Source organism: Myotis brandtii, unplaced genomic scaffold (assembly GCF_000412655.1).
Source record: "Myotis brandtii unplaced genomic scaffold, ASM41265v1 scaffold693, whole genome shotgun sequence".
NCBI classification, from domain to species: Eukaryota; Metazoa; Chordata; class Mammalia; order Chiroptera; family Vespertilionidae; genus Myotis; species Myotis brandtii.
This window is the reverse complement of record NW_005370710.1, coordinates 276417-295113: the sequence shown is the minus strand read 5'-3', so window position 1 is coordinate 295113 and position 18697 is coordinate 276417. Positions and strand designations below refer to the sequence as shown.

The window sequence follows — 18697 nt, the reverse complement described above, 5'->3', positions numbered from 1 at the left end:
ATATATACACAGATATATATATATATATATGTATATATTAATAATAAAGATAAGAAGAAAACCCAGCCTCACACAGGTCTGTCTGTGAGCAGGTAAAATATTTTCCAGGCCCATCTGGTGACTGTGGATAGTCCCGTAGAGAGTGCACCAAAACTCACCAAGTGGCAGTATCTTTTTTTTTCTTTTTTTACATTTAATACAAATGTTTTTGTTTGTTAATCCTCACCCAAGGATATTTTCCCAATGATTTTTAGAGAAAGTGGAAGGGAGGGGGAGAGGCAGAGAGAGAAGCATCTATGTGAGAGAGACACATTGATTGGTTGCCTCCTACACACACCTTCACCAGGGCCGGGATTGAGCCTGTAACTGGGCGAGGTACATGCCCCTTGACCGGGATCGAACCCGGACCCTTCAGTCCATGGGCTGATGCTCTATCCACTGAGCCAAATTGGCTAGGGAGAGTGGCAGTTTCTACATTGCAATGCGGAGTCTGAAACTGTAGCCATAAACTGTTCATACTCTGTTGTAGTAAAATGTCTGATCCGTGGATTCTTTTTAATCATACATGATCTGGTAACATCACACAATAACCGTTTGGAAAAATTACTGGTTCCCTGAGTGACAGCCATCCGCCAATCCTGATATATTTCATTACACAGTATTCCAAATTCACTTTTGTCAATATCCTCACTGATCGGACCAGAAAAGCCGTCCCTGTCGGGGAGCTGTCAGGCTCCGAGTGGAGACTATCGGTTTGCTAATTTTATCAATGAAACACATATTGTCAGCTGTCCACCTTGACGTGACAGGGTCCATTGATCCACTGGGAGTAACATCTGCCACGTACCCATTCCTGTAATCTCGGTCTGTCGTGTTCTTTGGAGTAAAAATGGTGCTCACACCACGACTCGGTGAAGGAGCAGGACCACCTGGGGCTTTGGTCAGAGGCAGAACCACTTTATGTGGATGTCCTGGTTCAGCCACAGATTATGAAGAAGAATGTGTTCTAGAAAGGACACTTAATAAGAGCAACAACATTTACGTGCTTCACCAAGGACAATCTTTTTTTAAAATTTATTTTTTATTGATTTCAGAGAGGAAGGGAGAGAGAGAGATAGAAAAAACATCAATGATGAGAGAGAATCATTGACCGGCTGCCTCCTGGGCGTCCCCTCCTGGGGGATCCAGCCCACAGCCCAGGCATGTGCCCTGACCAGGAATTGAACCGTGACCTCCTGGTTCATAGGTCAATGCTCGGCCACTGAGCCACGCTGGCCGGGCTGCACAAGGACAATCTTAAGCAAAACGTTTGTTTTGTTTTGTTTTGTTTTGTTTTACTGAGAGGAGATGGTTGTGCAGAACACCCTGCCTGCTGGCCCAGCTGGCTGCCAACACCTTGATCTCTGCCAGGGTGACACCAACTACCCCTGTTGCTTTTGTAACATAAGGCACCTGTTTGCAGAGCAAAAAGCAACAATGCCAGGCGGTGTTACTGTGAAAGGTCTGGTCACAGACTGCCCGGATGTGCCCCTGGGACCGGAGAGGTACTAGGGTCACCTATGACGGACGCTCAGCCGAGGACAATAACTCCATGCCACTTCCAATTTTAAAATTCCATTTTCTGGCTCTGACCGGTTTGGCTCAGTGGAGAGAGCGTCGGCCTGCGGACTGAAAGGTCCCAGGTTCGATTCCAGTCAAGGGCATGTACCTTGGTTGCGGGCACATACCCAGTGGGGGGTGTGCAGGAGGAAGCTGATCGATGTTTCTCTCTCATCGATGTTTCTAACTCTCTATCCCTCTCCCTTCCTCTCTGTAAAAACTCAATAAAATATATTTTTAAAAAATTCCATTTTCTGTATCTGTGCCTAATGAATCTGATAATTATGTTTTACTACCTTAGGAGCATTAGCCTAGGTTCAGGCTTTATCCACTGGGTACTGGTAAATGTTTTAATAACATCCATATCTGCACGGACAGTTGCCTTGCTTCTGGTTAACGATAGGTCCAAGCCAAGCAGGTCTTGCGCTGAATGCATATTCGTGTTACTCACCTTTTACTACCGTTATAAATGGTGAGGGATGGCGCACAATAGCCGCGGTCCCGGAGATATCAGCTAATGGCTTGTGAACAACTTGTTTGGGAGAGCATTATTCTCCCTAAATTTGCTAAGGTTGTAAAGTCTCAGCATAACTAATTATTCCAGGAACGGAGCTCACCACCTCTGGGTGTTTATAAGAATAGATATTCTACATTATAAATTCTTTCTCCATAATTAGGCCAATTACACAGACACCAGACGTGCTGACATTCAATTTGAATACCTGCCTCCGTTTCATTTGCTCCAGAGTCCTGAAATAAATGGGTAATATTCACTTGCTCTGAAAACAAGTCATTAATATTTTATAACAATTGTTGGCGAAGGACCGTGCGCCATGAAAACGCGTAAGTAGCTGAGACAACCGGAATGAAAATGAGCATTGCGAACGGAGACAAAAATCTCACACCCTTCCCCACCAATGGAGCCGAGGAGGGAAGATGGAGAGGAAGGGGATGTTCTCAGAGAGGAGGGGGACTGTGAGTTGGGAACTGGCCCGGGGCAAGTGTGAAGTGAGCCCCTTTCCCTCGATGATCACGGGGAACCTCGCTCCGCTCCGAGTGAGGCACTGCTACTCAAAGCAAAAGAACCTCCCGAGGACGAATTCTTTCAGGGCCTTCCCCGCATTTCTACAGTGAGGCTGGCGTACAGTGTGTGTGAGCCGGCAGATTTCACCTCGAATAGAGAACCTCGAATCTGTACGTCTGGGGGGTGGGTCAGTGGGGTTTCTCAAGCAGGGGGCCAGGGAAACCTGTCCAGCAGAGTGGGGAAGCGACTCTCATGGCGGGCGGGGGGACTTCAGGTGCGGGCTGCCCACAGCATGTGATGTCCCGTAACCTAAGGAAACCTCAGAAAGTGGTTTCCAGCACATTAGCTAACTCGGCCGGAGTGACGGCCTCTTCTGGTCACAGTGGGACTGACTGTCTGGGTTTTTGAAGGGCTAGCACCTGCGTATTCGACTTTCTGAGGCCCAGACTAATTCTCCAGAACTCGGACGGCCTGGAGGCCTTTCCCAAGGCGGAGAGTCTCAGGAGCCCCAGCACACATTGTTAATAACTCTCAAAGTCACAGGCGGGGAGAAGCAACTCTCATGGGGGGGGCGGGGGGCGGGGGCTCAGGTGCAGGCCACAGCATGTGATGTCCCGTAACCTAAGGAAGCCTCAGAAAGTGGTTTCCAGCACATTAGTTAACTCGGCCGGAGTGACGGCCTCTTCTGGTCACAGTGGGACTGATTGTCTGGGTTTTTGAAGGGCTAGCACCTGCGTATTCGACTTTCTGAGGCCCAGACTAATTCTCCAGAACTCGGACGGCCTGGAGGCCTTTCCCAAGGCGGAGAGTCTCAGGAGCCCCAGCACACATTGTTAATAACTCTCAAAGTCACAGGCGGAAACCCCAGGGGGATAAGCCTTGAACTTCATGGACAAAATATCTAACTAACTTCTCAAGGGTCTCATTATGTCCCATGAGCTCATCACACAAGAGAATGTCCCCAAATCTCTACACTGTAGTTAACATACTCTACATACATTGCATTTGCAGATGTAGGGGCAGAAACAGAATGTTGGGGACCAGCTAGAATTGTAGGCAATATTAATCCTGTTCTGTTAACCGTGATTGTTGTATTTTGATTAAAGAAGCCACATTCTAACCTGGCTGGGAGGTGCAGGTGGGACCTGGGAGCTCACCTGGAAATGCAGCCCATCCTCCCCCTCAGGGAGCTGCCTATGGTCATGGAAAGATTAACAACCTTGTTGCAGAAACCAGACCTGCCAGCCCTTTGAAGACCCCCAGCCCTTGCACATCACTAGCCCTTTGAGGATCCCCAGCCCCTATTCCCTGTAAAGTGCCCATTTGGCCTATGCCAACCCTTTGAAGACCCCCAGCCCTTGCATATCACTAGACCTTTGAGGATCCCCAGCCCCCATTACCTGTAAACTGTACATTTGGCCTATCCTTTGCCTACTTCCCCATGTAATCTTTGTCCTTCTACCCAATATTAACACCTGGCTTATAGTGAGGTCGGGGGCAGAGCAGATTTTTGTGAATGACCTCCTGCCCTCCCATGCTGCCAGCAGGACTGGAATCAACACTCATATATGATTCAACCTTGTCTCTGCTGAACTGGCTCAAGTTGTGACAGACAGTCAGACCCACTGACTGTCTGGTTACACAGTTACATTGCTTTTTTCAGTTTTCGTTTTTTTGAGTTTTTAATTATTCTCACTTAATTAAACAGATTTATGATTTTTTAGATCTGCATTCATCTTACCAACATATGCTAGGATGTAAACTTCCATAAAACCACTGACTGGGCTCTTGCTGTAAATTCACAGGACAGGTGCCTACATCTGCAGTGGGTGCCATCGGACGTGTGTATTTGCGCACTATAAAAACGGCTGCTTAACACTTTCCTATCTCATTTTTCATTCCTACATATATAGTCATTTTTTTTTAAAAAGAATACAAAGTTTATTCATTTCCTTTTTTTGTTATGATTGGTTGGGTACCAGTAATTTCTAAATCATACTTGTCCCTAAAATAAATTAACCTGAGTATATAAAAGGAGCAGCTGTTGGTTGTACTTGAGACTATCTTATATGGCAAAATACCTCCTAATCTCTAGCCTACGTTCTCATAGGCCAAGTCTGCAGGGAGGCAAAAGGCCTGGGCTGCAAGGAATGTCATGGGCAGCGCAGTGCAAGCCACGCAAACACCGAGGAAGACACAGGCAGATTCTGACGGAGTGCTGGGAAATACACAGAGATATGGTCGAAACGCCTCCTCGACTAGACGTGTCCTACGTGAAATCAAAATGCACATGAGATCCCAGAGAGCCGGTACTGACGCCATCACTGTACCTGAGAGCGGGATCTCAGAGGCGCTGGCGAAATGCAAGAGGAGGGACAGTAGAGAGAAGACGGCTCCGCCGGCGCCAGGCAGCCTCTCCATTGCTCTTCCGGGAGGAGGACGCGCAGAGGACGGGACTCTGTCCCCTCTGCCCTTCGGGTGAAAACGGAGGGGAATGGGGTCGACCTGGAAATGAAGAAAAAAATACAGAATAACACAGACTGGAAGCTCATATACCCTAAAATGTCAACATCACAGAAATTACATATATTTTTCTTTTTTTGTTGTTGTTAATCCTCACCCGAGGATATTTTTCCATAGATTTTTTAGAGAGAATGGGAGGGGTGGAGACAGAGAGAGAGAAACATCGATGTGAGAGAGACACATCATTTGGTGGCCTGGATAGGGCTTACATTAGTAATAAAAAATATTTTCAAATGTGTCTTTACGTAAAGAATTATTCTGATCCACAAAATAAAATGTGTTAAAAACAACTACTTTCATTATGAAAAGCTGAGCGTTGCCAAACTGCAAACACTAGTTCTACCCACTGGGAAAGCTTGGGGACACTCAACTGTGTAGCTGTTTCTAAGGGGAAAAGTGTGAGGGAAACACGGTAATGCCTTGTCCTTCAAAGTTTCCTGGTCCTTCTCGCTTCGAAACACATCGAGAACAGTGATCCGAGTTCACTGTGTAGAGCTATGTATCACTCGTCACCTGCAATCTATTATTTAATATTCTCTGCCATTAATATTCAATGCCGATTTCTTTAAGGCCATCGCATGTGTCTGTTTAATGAGCTGTCCTATTTGTGAAGGGAAAGGCTTCCAAAACCATGATGCTATTAGGAAACCACATTTCCAGATTAATACATCATCCTACCCTGAAACGGAGCATAGAAACAACCAGGGGCCTCGTAAGGGAGGGCAGGCTGTTTCAATTAATCTCCCAGTGCCTCTAACAGCCACAGTAAAATAGCCTTGGGTGCTAATTGCTCAATAGCAATGATCTGACTTTTGTAACGACATGGTCTTGATCCAAGAAAGTCTCTCCCACAAAAAGGAAGGAACATTGAGCTCCTGGCTTAAAATGAGACTGTAAGGGCCCAGCTGGCATGGCTCAATGGTTGAGCATCGACCTATAAACCAGAAGGTCACAGTTTGATTCCCAGTCAGCACACATGCCCAGGTTGCGGGCTCAATGCCCAGTGTGGGGTGTGCAGGAGGCAGTCAATCAATGATTCTATCTCACCATTAATGTTTCTATCTCTCTCTCCCTCTCCCTTCCTCTCTGAAATCAATAAAAATTTATTTTTTAAAAACCAGTTACTAAACAGTTACTACACATCAATGATGAGAGAGAATCATTGATCACCTGCCTCCTACATGCCCCATAGTGGGGAATGAGCCAGCAACCCAGGCATGTGCCCTAACTGGGGATTGAACCATAACCTCCTGGTTCATAGGTCAACACTCAACCATTGAGCCACACCAGCTGGGCAGTAAGTACATTTTGAAACAGAAAGATAGCTCCACAATTATATTCCCATCCATCTTTCTTCCAAGAATCTGAGTCTGAGGCCGCACACCCGATGAAAGCATTCATGGCATCTCAGGATGGAGTTGGAACTAAGACAAGAAAATACACTAAAACATGTTTGAGAGCCAGTGACCTCAAGCTGATGTCTGATTGGTCAGGTCCAATGACATCACCCCTGGTCAAGAAAAAGAACCAATGAGTTTTCATGAATTGGACAGGGTGGTTTACATCTCCCTCCTCTCCCCACTCATCCTGGGGAGGAAGAGATCATCCTGACATGGAACTCAAAGGAAACAGATGTCTTAGTGGCCAAAGGGGACCCTTCTCGCTGGATTCTGGTGCCCTGAAGAGGTTAGTGTGACGGGATTGAGAACACGCTTGTTTCCAGAACGGAAACATGGACCGACATGCATACTGCACAGGAGTGCCCCAACATGACAACACGGAAAATCGGCCCTTGTTTCTCCTGAACAACAGCCCCTAACACACGTGCGTCCTCCACGTTACAGGGGCCTCAGATTGCCCACATGTTCCTCAAACAGAACCACTCACTTACATCATCTTCTGCTCTAAGAAGTGGGTGCGGGGGCGGGCTTGGCCTCTGTCCATTCGCCCGGCCTCCCTCTACACGCAAAGGCACTGTGGCCTGCTGACCACTGAGCAGGAGCGTGACGTGTGTAAGAAACGGCCCTGAGTCAGCAGGTGACATCCACAGCCTTCCTGTGAGGCCCGGGGGCGCCCACCTTTCTGGCTCATCTGCACACGGGACAGAAGCATGGCTGCCCGTAGCATACGATGAGGTCAAGTGAGGTCACACGTTTGTCAGACATAACAGAACAACGGATGGAATGTACACGGCACACTAACGTCAACCGTGTTTTGCACTGTGTTCACCACCCACATCAAGTCTCCTTCCATCACCATTGATCACCCTCTACTCTCTTACACCTCCCCCACCCCCCTCCCTCTGAGAATCACCACACTGTTGTCTGTGTCTATGAGGTCTTGGGTTTTTTGCTTCATCCCTCCACCAGCCATCTCTACAGGAGGCTCTGGGCGCAGAGCGGAAGGGGCTACACTGACCCCTCCACCGGAGAATCAAGTGCTGTTCCGGCCACACTGAATTCTAATGTTGGGATGAACTCGGAGCATCTCAATTTTAAACAAGACTTTTCTACTCAGGAAGCTTGAAACAGGTCAGTAACTTTCATTACAGTCGCAGGAAGGGATACGTTATGACCATGGCGTCCAAAGCAAAGATTTAAGAATGACGGAGTGGATTTATGTTAGTATAACAGTCAGGGACAGCGCTCTCACTTAGAATGGTTTACATTTCATTTTCCTTCCGCACACAGGGCTCAGCAATCCCTGAGCTGCAGAAGCGAGCACTGATGGCCGGCCCTGGACCTGCTCGCGATGGCAATGGGGCGGACCTGTCCCCTCATGAAACTCCTCTTGGTGACTGTCAGGCCGGGTAAACGACTCCCCAGTTCTGCAGTCAGGGCTGCCAGGGAGGAAGCCCACACATCACCCAACACCGTGAAACTGGGGAAGGATAAACATAAAGAAAATTAAGAGGCTTTTGTTCCGCCTCCTGCTTGGGGAAGACCATGCATCAATTTACAAGTGTCATAAACACAGGAATGCTGAGATAACTGTTAATGGCTTTCTGCTCTGAAAACAAAGGGAATATTGTACATCTGGCCATATCCATTCACACTGTTTCATGTCACTGACTTGACAAAGGAGTGGCTCCCAGCGATAATCCATCCTCCACAGAAGAGCAAAGAAATGCAGACTTTTCTCTAAGCAACCTGATCGCATTGGGAAAATGTCAGCTTTCACTGATAATTATGTTGGATAGACCAGTATCATTAATAACACCATTGATTTAATTAAATGGCAAGAGACTGCGGTTGAGCTCCAGCAGGAACAGAATTGCACATACGTAACCAATATTTTTGGTTTCCCCTTTTATTTACTCATGCACACAAATTCTTACTGAGGAGATGCTGTACTGACATTTAATTCAGATTCTTTCCTAATGGAGGGAAAGAAAGGAAACCACCCAAATCTAGACCATGTGCTGCAGAAAAGGAGACATGGCCTTCCATCCTGGCTCAGGACCGTTTCTGGTGCCTTGTACACCGTCCTGCCCAGTGGGGAAGTTTTTGTTCATTGAGGAAGAGCACAAATGTGATAGGGGCAGAAATAGAATATTGGGGACCAGCTATAATTGTAAGAAATATCAATCCTGCTCTGTTTACCATGGTTTTGTCCTGGTTAAAGAAGGCACATTCTAACCTGGCTGGAGTTGGATTCGGGACCTGGGAGCTCACCTGGAAATGCAGCCCATCCTCCCCATCAGGGAGCTGCCTATGGCCATGGAAAGATTAACAACCTTGTTGCAGAAACTAGAGCCGCCAGCCCTTTGCATATCGCCAGCCCTTTGAAGACCCCCTGTGCCTACTTCCCCATGTAATCTTCGTCCTTCTACCCAATATAAGCAGTGGCTTATGGTGGGGGGCAGAGCAGATTTCTGTGGATGACCCGCTGCCCTCCCATGCTGCTGGCAGGACTGGAATCAACACTCCTATATGATTCAACCCTGTCTCTGCTGAACTGGCTCCAGTAGTGACAGGCAGCACAGACCCATTGATTGTTCAGTTACAGATACACTAAAATATACACGATTCAAGTGTACAGCTCAGTGAATTTTTACGTAAGTTTAAATTCGTGTAACCACTTCTCCACCTTTTACAGGTTCTCGTCCCAGGAGCAGTCCACTGCCTTCATTCCCAGAGATTTCCAGTTCCTGAGAGAGATCTGTGTGGACGCCTCTAACTACTGGATCCAACCAGGTGGCATCTCCCCCCGGGTGGCGTGTGGGTTAGGTGTGAAGTTCTCATTCCAGGAGCAGTCCACTGCCTTCATTCCCAGAGATTTCCAGTTCCTGAGAGAGATCTGTGTGGACGCCTCTAACTACTGGATCCAACCAGGTGGCACCTCTGCCGGGTGGCATGTGGGTTAGGTGGGGGACAGGTGGGTGGTCGCCGTCACTGGGGAGTGTTACTGGCTTTCATGGGCAGGAACCATGGACCCTGAATGGCCTGCAGAGCTCAGCAAAGTCCCGCCCAGGGAAGAGCTGCCCCTCCTGGCATGCCTGCACCCCCACCCCAGCCCCACTGTGCGCCACCCCTGGGGTCAGGGTCCTGCTCACGAGAAGGTGGAATGGTCCACGCACTGGGGATATGTTATGCGTTGAAAAGTTTCACTGCACATCAGCCTATAAAGGCTGGGAACTTTATTTCGCTTTATTCGGGTTTCCACAAACGTATTTGACTATGAAAGTGTGTGTGTGTGTGTGTGTGTGTGTGTGTGTGTGTGTGTGTGACTTTTATCAAAATCCACATGTGGAAAAAAACTGCTTATGAAGCACCATCAGCAAATAATAACTGTTAACTGTAACATATCAATAATAATAGCTAAATGACTTTGTTTAGTTCTTAGGTGTCATAATTGCTTTTATATATGAACAACCCATTTAATTCTCACATCTCCCTGATATAGACATAATCTATAATAATAAAAGTGTAATATGCTAATTAGACCAGACGACCTTCTGGATGAAGCCGGGGCTGCGAGGGAAGCCCGGGTCCCAAGTACCAGAGGGAAGATGGTGCCGGCAGCCGGGGGAAAGAAGGCCTACTCTTGCATGAATTTCGTGCATCAGGCCTCTAGTGTTATAATAATTATGTCCACTTTCTATATAATGAAACTGAAATTCAGAATGCTCAAAGTCATACAACTAAGTTAAAACCAATAGAATCTCGCTCAGCAGGTGTAGCTCAGTGGTTGAGCATTGACCTATGAACCAGGAGGTCACAGTTCGATTCCCAGTCAGGGCCCATGCCCGGGTTATGGGCTGTATCTACTAGTAGGGGACATGTAGGAGGCAGTCAATCAATGAATCTCTCATCGTTGATGTTTCTCTCGCTCTCTCTCTCCCTCTCCCTTCCTCCTCAAAATCAATAATAATATGTTTAAAAAACAACAACGGAGTCTCTTTCTAGCACAATGGTGTTTAACTATTATACATACAACCATTTGGATATAATAATCTTCAAGTTTAAAGATATTTATTTACCATCAGTTACAATAAAACTAGAATAAAGCCTATCAAATTAAGTAAGAAATATATGGAACAACTATAGAAATTTTCCTACTGATTCATTCCATCAGTTATGGACTATTACCTCCTTAAAAAATTGGCTAAAATACAGTAAGAATATTTTCTCCAAAGGGAAAAAAATATCTGCAAGTACAGAGTCTAAAACTTTACATCCTACCTGTCAAAATCTCAACCAAGGGGTTTCCATCTCTTCTAATTTGAGTCAAAACTTTTGTGGATTATATTCTCATCTGAAATAAATGATACATTTTCTAAAATTTGAAAACTACAAAATATGGAAGAGAGAAAACCTGAGTGAGTTCTGACGACTATAACCAAAGGTCAACTTTGGGAAGCAAGTTCTTGCATTTAAAAAAGCCTCTCATAACTGCTGTCATTTCTCTCCACCCGCCCCCACTTCACAAAACCCCAAACCAGAGGCCCCAGCAGCGCCTAACAACTACCCTATTGATGGGCAGCTGGCATTAGATCAAACCTCAGCTCTCAGAACCGACGTTCTCCTTTCCACTTCCCTCAGGTCTTTCAACACCTTCCCTCCATTCACTCTCTCTCTATTTATTCCTTATGTATTTCAACTTTGTTCGATGCCAAGAAAAAAAATGTCCAAAAAATGAAAGGGGGTGCTTTCAGGTGGAAGTAATTCCAGGTGGGAAGCTCTTGTCTGAACCCCCAACAATAGACCAATGACATAAAGAATGTGTGCAAATAGCGCCCACTGAGTCTGGGAATCTTTGATAAAAAAACAATCAGAAGCACGGAATTTGGAATTGTTTTAAAGAAATTAACAAATTACATGGACAGTGTTTTATCATAGCTATTAATTATGTTTTTATTCATAAAGAACTGATTTTAAAATATGCCTAAGTTTTGGGTGGTTTTCACCTGTTTCCCCACTTTTCTGTAGGAATCAAATGTTTTGAATGAGGACTGTGACTTATGAAATGAAAACAGGGCTCACTAGATGTCACGCACCTGCCTCGCCCATGGCTATAAGAGACTGTAGCTTCCCGCCCTCCCTGTGCCCGCCCACAGTGCAGGAGACAATCGGTGAGTCTGAGTGAGTAAGCGAGCGAGTGAATTTCATCCACACGTCTACAAAAATACACTCCGTGTCAACGTAAGTGGTCAGCGAAATTCCAGATAGCCTTCTTTCTCATTCATGGAAAGACAACGGAGAAATTAATTTTCTCAATTACTTATTAAAGTAAATACGGATTTGATAGGTACAACATGGATCTAAACCTTGCTAGGTGTGTTGCGTTAACACAGGCTAACAGGAATAGAACTTCCAATGAATCTCATTAATGTTATCAGTGCCTGCTGGAGGCCAGCTATATCCACAGCTCCGAGTGGCCTGACAAGTGACGAGCAGCGACGTGTGACGCTGTCTCAGATTCGCTTTAGATTTCTTCCGAGTAGACTGTGCGAGGGCTCTGTGGACGTGACTGGATTTTAATCGATCCCTTGCTGTACTTAGGTAACATTTGAAAGGTCTTCATGAAAACTCTTCTACATGTCTAGTCAAATGTGGCAAAACTGGCTACTACAGCTCTCTTTATTTTTTCAATATCAGAAGGCCTATTCATCCACATACTAGATGTCAGGAGAATGTCCCATCGTAAAACATGGGGTGTTCAAGGTACAGGCGGGTTCGCTAGAAAAGTCTGTCAGACACCAGACATGGGGTGACTGGGGCGTGAACTTCGAGCCAGCCCTCGGGGTGGGGAGCGCACTCCTGTGGCCAGAACCTCACAGCATCTGCCCTGGGGCCGCTCCCTTGCTGAGTTCTACCAGCAATGCCCCAAATAAACCCCAAAGGACTCACAGACACGGAGAACAAACATACCAGTGGCTGCTAGAGGGGCGGGGGGTGGGGGAGCTGGGAACGAAGTGAAGGTGGTTACAGAATAGTCACAGGACATAAAGCACAGCAGAGCGAATACAGTCAGTAATATTGTAATAGCTTTGCATGGTGTTGGGGGGGTGGGACTAGATTTAGGGTAGGGATCACTCAGAAGCTATATAAACATCTAAACACTATGCTGTACACCTGAAACTAATATAATATTGAATGTCAACCGTAATTAAATTTTTTTAATTTTAAAATTAAACAAACCAAAAAAAAAAAGCAATGCCTCAAAGGTTACCAGCTGGGACTCCGCCGAGCTGGAGCTGACAGTGGGGTGGGGGCATAACCACACACGTGTGGAGTGTGCGCATGCGTGTGAGCAGACGTGAGCGAGCAGGGGAGTCCGGCTGATGAGTATTTGTTCACCTGGGAAACCTCAGCCGAACACGGTCACGCAGCACCTGCTCGACGGGTTACTGGAGAGAAGGACAATGCACCTCATCTTCCTCTACGCCTCGGAAACTACCAGTATCTACAGACAGAGCCCAAAGATACAAACACGAACAGGGCGGACTGAGCCAGGCTGCAAACATCAGAAATGATTACATGCCGTAAACGTTCCGGGTGGAGGTTTTATCCAATTAGATGCGCGTATAAATCTGAAGACACACCATTAACCTTAACCTGAGACCGGGCGAGGGCTTTACGGAATGAACAGCAACGACAGGCACTCGATCGTCAACAGGGACTTTAGGCTCTGACAGCGAGCAGCAGGTCACCCTCATTATCAGCTGCATGAACATTAAGCCCGTGACCAGACGCTGATAACCTTCCGGGGACAAGGCCGTGTGAGGAAGGGGGGCCCACAGTGCGAGGGGGGGAGGGTTGGGGGGGGCCCACTCTGATTTCTGTCACTATTTCCCAGCCCTCTGCTATTTTTTCATCTCTTTTGTTTCGTGCCCACATTGCTTTGTTCATTCCCCGAGGCAAAGGCATCCAGGGCAATTTATTGCTTAAAAATGGTGAAGGCTGGATAGCGATACTAAAACTTTAGACTTATTTTCTCTTCAAATTTGTAATTCATAGAAACATACCTCTTGTGAAGCCAGAACTTTCAGGGGGACCACGATGAAGCAAACCCACAGCGAGCGAGAGGTCGGGGCACAGGAAGGAGATAAACTTACGCATAATCCCAGGCCAGAGGTTGTCCAAGTGGCATTTCTTTATTTAAATCCAAGACCGACGTATAGGTATTCCGTGGCAAGTAGTCTAATAGATGCACGAATGCCTAGGTGTGTTAGCAACATTAAGCTTATTGCTCTATGAATCCTAAGAAGCAATCTTGTTCTACTCAAGTCATGAAATACCAAGTTCGATTTCTTGGTACTTAGGAGAAATTTATAAACAGCTTACAATTCCCTTTGGCTCATGGTCACTACAGCGATGGATTTAGCGCCGACAGAGCCGACCTATGACCTCTGCACTTTGTGAGAGTTCGTGCAGATTCCTGGGCTGCTGACCTAGGTCTGTGGACCCTTCACATCCTGTAGTCACTTCCCATGAATAAGAAATAGGGACCCAAAGGCAGTATCAGCCCATGTGTCCTTCTGAACTGATGACAGTCAGACACGATGTTGTGGGCCAGAGCTACCCGGCTCACTCCAAGATGTATGACAGCAAGAGAAATGAAGGCCATGCCTTTTGCTTCCAATACTAAATTTTTTAAAAAATTATACTCTGTTTTCATTTTCACATACCATTTTAAATTAGCTTTTATGTATTTTACAATAAAAGTGAATCCCTGTAAAATCCCAAAAGAAAATATTAAATACATTAATACAGAGATTATTTTTAAAAATTAGATCAAGAATGAGCGTTAAAGATCACATCTTCTTCTCCCTCTCTAGACAACGAGGTGTGAACACTTCCTGACAGTTTTCTAGAGAAATATATGTACCCTACAATACAGTACATGATTTGTCCACTGTTACATACATGCCATCATATATCGATGATATTCAGTTACGTGAAGATGGCGAGTTACTGAGTGATCTGCACAGAACTCAGGTAAGGACGGTCAGGCTCTTCCTGGGACAGTCATGACTTACTGGATATTCTGACCTCATTTTAGGAGAGACGGAGAGATCTCTAGCTCCTCTGGCCATAAATTTATCTTGGCAACAGAGGTCACTACCAACATTATGAATGTTCTTGCGTTTGTCAACTTCCCTGACATTAATTCATTCATTGACTAGTTCTCAGTCCAAAGAACACTCGTCTACTCTATGACAACTTTCTCTTACATTATATTTGGTGACTATTTGTTAAAATCACCTGAGTTGCTAGCAAGCAATAATGACAAGGCGTTATGTAAATATTTTGATGAAACCTGCGGTGAACTGTGAGCCATGTTAATTTCTTCCTTGTAGGGGATCCATCCCTTGAATGAGACCTCACACTAATTTACTGGAGAGTAACTGATAGATAAAAGCTCCTGACTTGCTGTCTTTTAGGGGGAGGGGCCCCAGACAGGGAGCAGTTTCCATAGTTACTGCACGACAACGCTAACTACCACGGGGCAACAGGGCACGGCACGTCTTTAGAAGCCGTGGTTTCACAGCAAGAATCCCACAACTTTCTCCTTACACTTCAACTAGGCCCGTGGTCGGCACACTGCGGCCCCTTGAGAGTGGCTCTTCCACAAAATCCCACGTGCGGGCGTGCACGTACAGTGCGATTGAAACTTCGTGGCCACACTCAAGGGGCCAAAGAGCCGCATGTGGCTCGTGAGCCGCAGTTTGCCGACCACGGAACTAGGCAATGCCGAGCCTCGGCAACAAGCAACATGATTCCAAAAGCGTGCTTCTCGGAGCAACTGGAAACCACCGCCGTCGCGTGGTGCCACTCAGGGGGGGAGGGGCTCCCACACGTCGTCCCTGTCGCTTGCTTATCCGCTGAGAACTGCCCGTAAGAGGCACGACCCAGCGCCCTCCGGTTACCAAGCAGCTGCTCTTCCTCTGTCCTGGGAATGGCCTCCTCCCCCCGGGAGGTCACTCGGCTCCTTAGCTCAGGACACCCCTCGGCCTCCACTGCCCCGCTCACCCGAGTCCCATGTCTTGCGGTTCCGCACACAGGAAGTTAACTTTGCTTTTCTCCTGTTCACCTGTCTCGCATCAATGTACTTATTAGAGCGGCCGAAGAAGCTAGAAACAAGAAGGGAAAGTGTTCCGCCCCACAGGCCCTGGTGGGTGACTCGGAGCCCAGCAACGGCTTCTGAAGGGGAGAAGGGTTACGTTAGTCAGATCATTTCCAGGAAACAGCAGGCACAGGCGAAGCTCTAAAAGCAGAGAGCTGCTGGGCCGGTGTGGCTCAGTGGTTGAGCATCGACCTATGAACCAGGAGGTCTCACCTTTCGATTCCTGGTCAGGGCACATGCCCGGGTTGTGGGCTTGATCCCCAGTGGGGATGTGCAGGAGGCAGATGATCCATGATTCTCTCTCATCATTGATGTTTCTTTCTCCCTTTCCCTTCCTCTCTGGAATCAATTTTTAAAAATGGATAACGTGCCCTTCTGTGGGAGACACTGTCTCATTGGAAAGGGGTCTCAGACACTCACTGGGCCAGGGGGAGGGGGAGGAGGAGGAGGAGGAGCTGAAATCACAGCAAACTCTCACCTCACCTTGCGGAAGGCAGCAGTGGTCCTCTGCCTACCGTCTTCCTGGCCGCCCACAGCCGCCTTCCTCTCCCCACCCAACACTGCCTTTAGCTGAAGGAGGCAGCTCAGGAGACGGGTTGGACCATCTTTGGAAGTTACTCAGTTTCCCCGGGCATCTCCCATGTTATTAAAAGTATTTGGTTTTTCTCCGGTCAATCTATCTTTATTATAGGGGCCTCAGCAGACAACCAAAAAGGGTCAAAATAAAACTACTTTCCCTCCCCCACACTTTCAAAGCACACAATGTTGGATAATTCCTAGTCCGGGACCCCCTTCTCATGACGTCGCCCCACCTGTGGGATTGCTTTTGTTTAAGTCTTGCACATAAATCCCTCTCTCCCTGGTCAGTCAAAGGGCACGCGTGTTTAAGCAGCTGCTCTTCTGCGGCTCTGGGCGTCAGAAACCCTCCTGGTTAAACCCCGTGTGCGCTTAAGCGTCTGCCCCGGCACTTTGGTGTGGCGGCCGGTCCTGTAAGGGGGGTGTGGACCCCCAGGTCCTCCTCAGTCCCTCAGGCCTCCCCACAAACGCAAATCCCAGCCCTTTCTCTAAACCTGTTAGATGAGCGAAGGGATCGGGGGGCAGAGTGTGCCTTACACACAGAATGACACGTGGAGATTCACTTACGGCTGAAACAGCCAAGAAAGAAAGAAAAGGAGGGAGAAAGGAAGGAAAAGCCAGTTCCATCGGTCTATACTTTACCGCTTTAACAAGTGCAATTAGATAATAAGTGCCCTAACGTAGCTCAGGATGGCATACGGTGCCTGCACACAGCAGGTGTGGCAGACATGTTCACTGGGTCAGTGAGGAGGGATAAGCTACTGACAGTGACGGTGAGGATCCGGCATGGACCGTGATGCATCTCACGCTGGGGGGGTCGGAGCTAAGCTCTGAAGTGTTACATTCCGGATGGGGGCAGTCACACACATGAATCACGCTGATTATGCTAGCCTCCATAGCGGCGCGTTGTTTGTGATGTAATATTTTATATAATAAAACTAGAGCCTGGTGCACGAAATTCATGCACTGGAGGGGAGTTGTCCCTCAGTCCAGCCTGCACCCTCTCCAATCTGGGATCCCTCTCACAATCTGGGACTGCTGGCTCCCAACTGCTTGCCTGCCTGCCTGATTGCCCCTAACCACTCCCCTGCCAGTCTGATCGCCCCTAACTGCCCTCCCCTGCCGGCATCTTGTGACCACATCGGGGCAGCCATCTTGTGCAAGGGTGTGATGGTCAATTTGCATATTACCTCTTATCCAGGAAAGCAAGAATTATTTTAGAAGGACTAACCTTTCAAAATCCAGGAACAAAAGCAAACCTGGAAAACAACGTGAAAAGGCTTCTCTTTGGTACCACATACACTCTGAGGAGCCTCAGTACCATTCGAGGTGGCCCCTGTTTTTACACCATCAGGCAACATGTCATCCAGCGGGTGGGCTTTTCTGAGCACACCAGTTAAGAGATACCACGTGGGTAACACGGGTTCTGATTCATTTCTTTCTCCAGTTAAGTCAGAAGACTGAAAACTACCTGGATTCTAGCTGTCATTCTAGAATCTTCTGTAGCCTCCCTAGCCCGGCAGCAGGAAGCACACAGCACACACGTGTGTTCAGTGATGTCTGCGCGTCCCCAGGGCTCGGACACTCACGGAATCTTTGACGGGAGCACAGAGGGGACGTGGGGATTAGCCGGTGTCTCACCAAACACCTGGACGCGCCCTGCCTGGCTGGAATTTCCGCATACGTAGCCCATAGGTGTTGTCTTTGTTTCACCCTTGATTCTTTTTTCAGGAAAACGGGGGAACGATCCTGCTAGCGCAGAATTCGGCATTTCTCTTCCAGCTGAGAAAGATTTCTGGAATAGTTTCAACCTCAGCATCTCTAAGCCTTCACCAAGGTACCGAGACTACTATTGGAGAGCATGTCAATGTTTATTTAGTAAATTAGCCTAAAGCACTGTGCTGTGTCTATGTATTTAGATCCACAACCAATCAATAAACATTTACTGGGTCTATGATAAGCCCATAAGTCAGTTTGATAAAAACCATTTAAAAAGCATTGGCACTTTGTTTAGGTGAGAATATCAATTCCCCCCCAACAAGATTCACCCCCTGGGCATGGCGACTCACACTGAGCCATTACACTGGCTGCTAATTTCCACTGTGGAGCTATGGACAGCGTTTCTAATATAATAATTTATGTGGAAAAGAATTACCTTTATGCTAAGTGAAATGAGCAGTCAGAGAAAAGACAAGTATCACATGATCTCACTCAGATGTGGAATCTAACGAACAAAATAAACTGAGAAACAAAATAGATCCAGAGACACAGAAGCATGGAACAGACGGAAGAATCTCAGAGGGAAGGCAGGGGAGGGTGGGAAGAGATCAACCAAAGACCTTGTATTCATATATGCATAACCCATGGACACAGACAGTAGTGTGGTGAAGGCCTGGGGGGTTG

General features: G+C 47.1%; 1 protein-coding gene across 1 annotated transcript in view; it reads right to left on the bottom strand.

Annotated features, from left to right (window-relative positions):
• Positions 1–18697, bottom strand: part of CHL1 (cell adhesion molecule L1-like) — a 91942-nt gene that overhangs the window by 44228 nt on the left and 29017 nt on the right. Inside the window, exon 2 of the mRNA XM_014529748.1 lies at positions 4954–5128. Coding sequence (XP_014385234.1) covers positions 4954–5128 — 175 coding nt within the window. The remainder of the gene's footprint in view (positions 1–4953; positions 5129–18697) is intronic.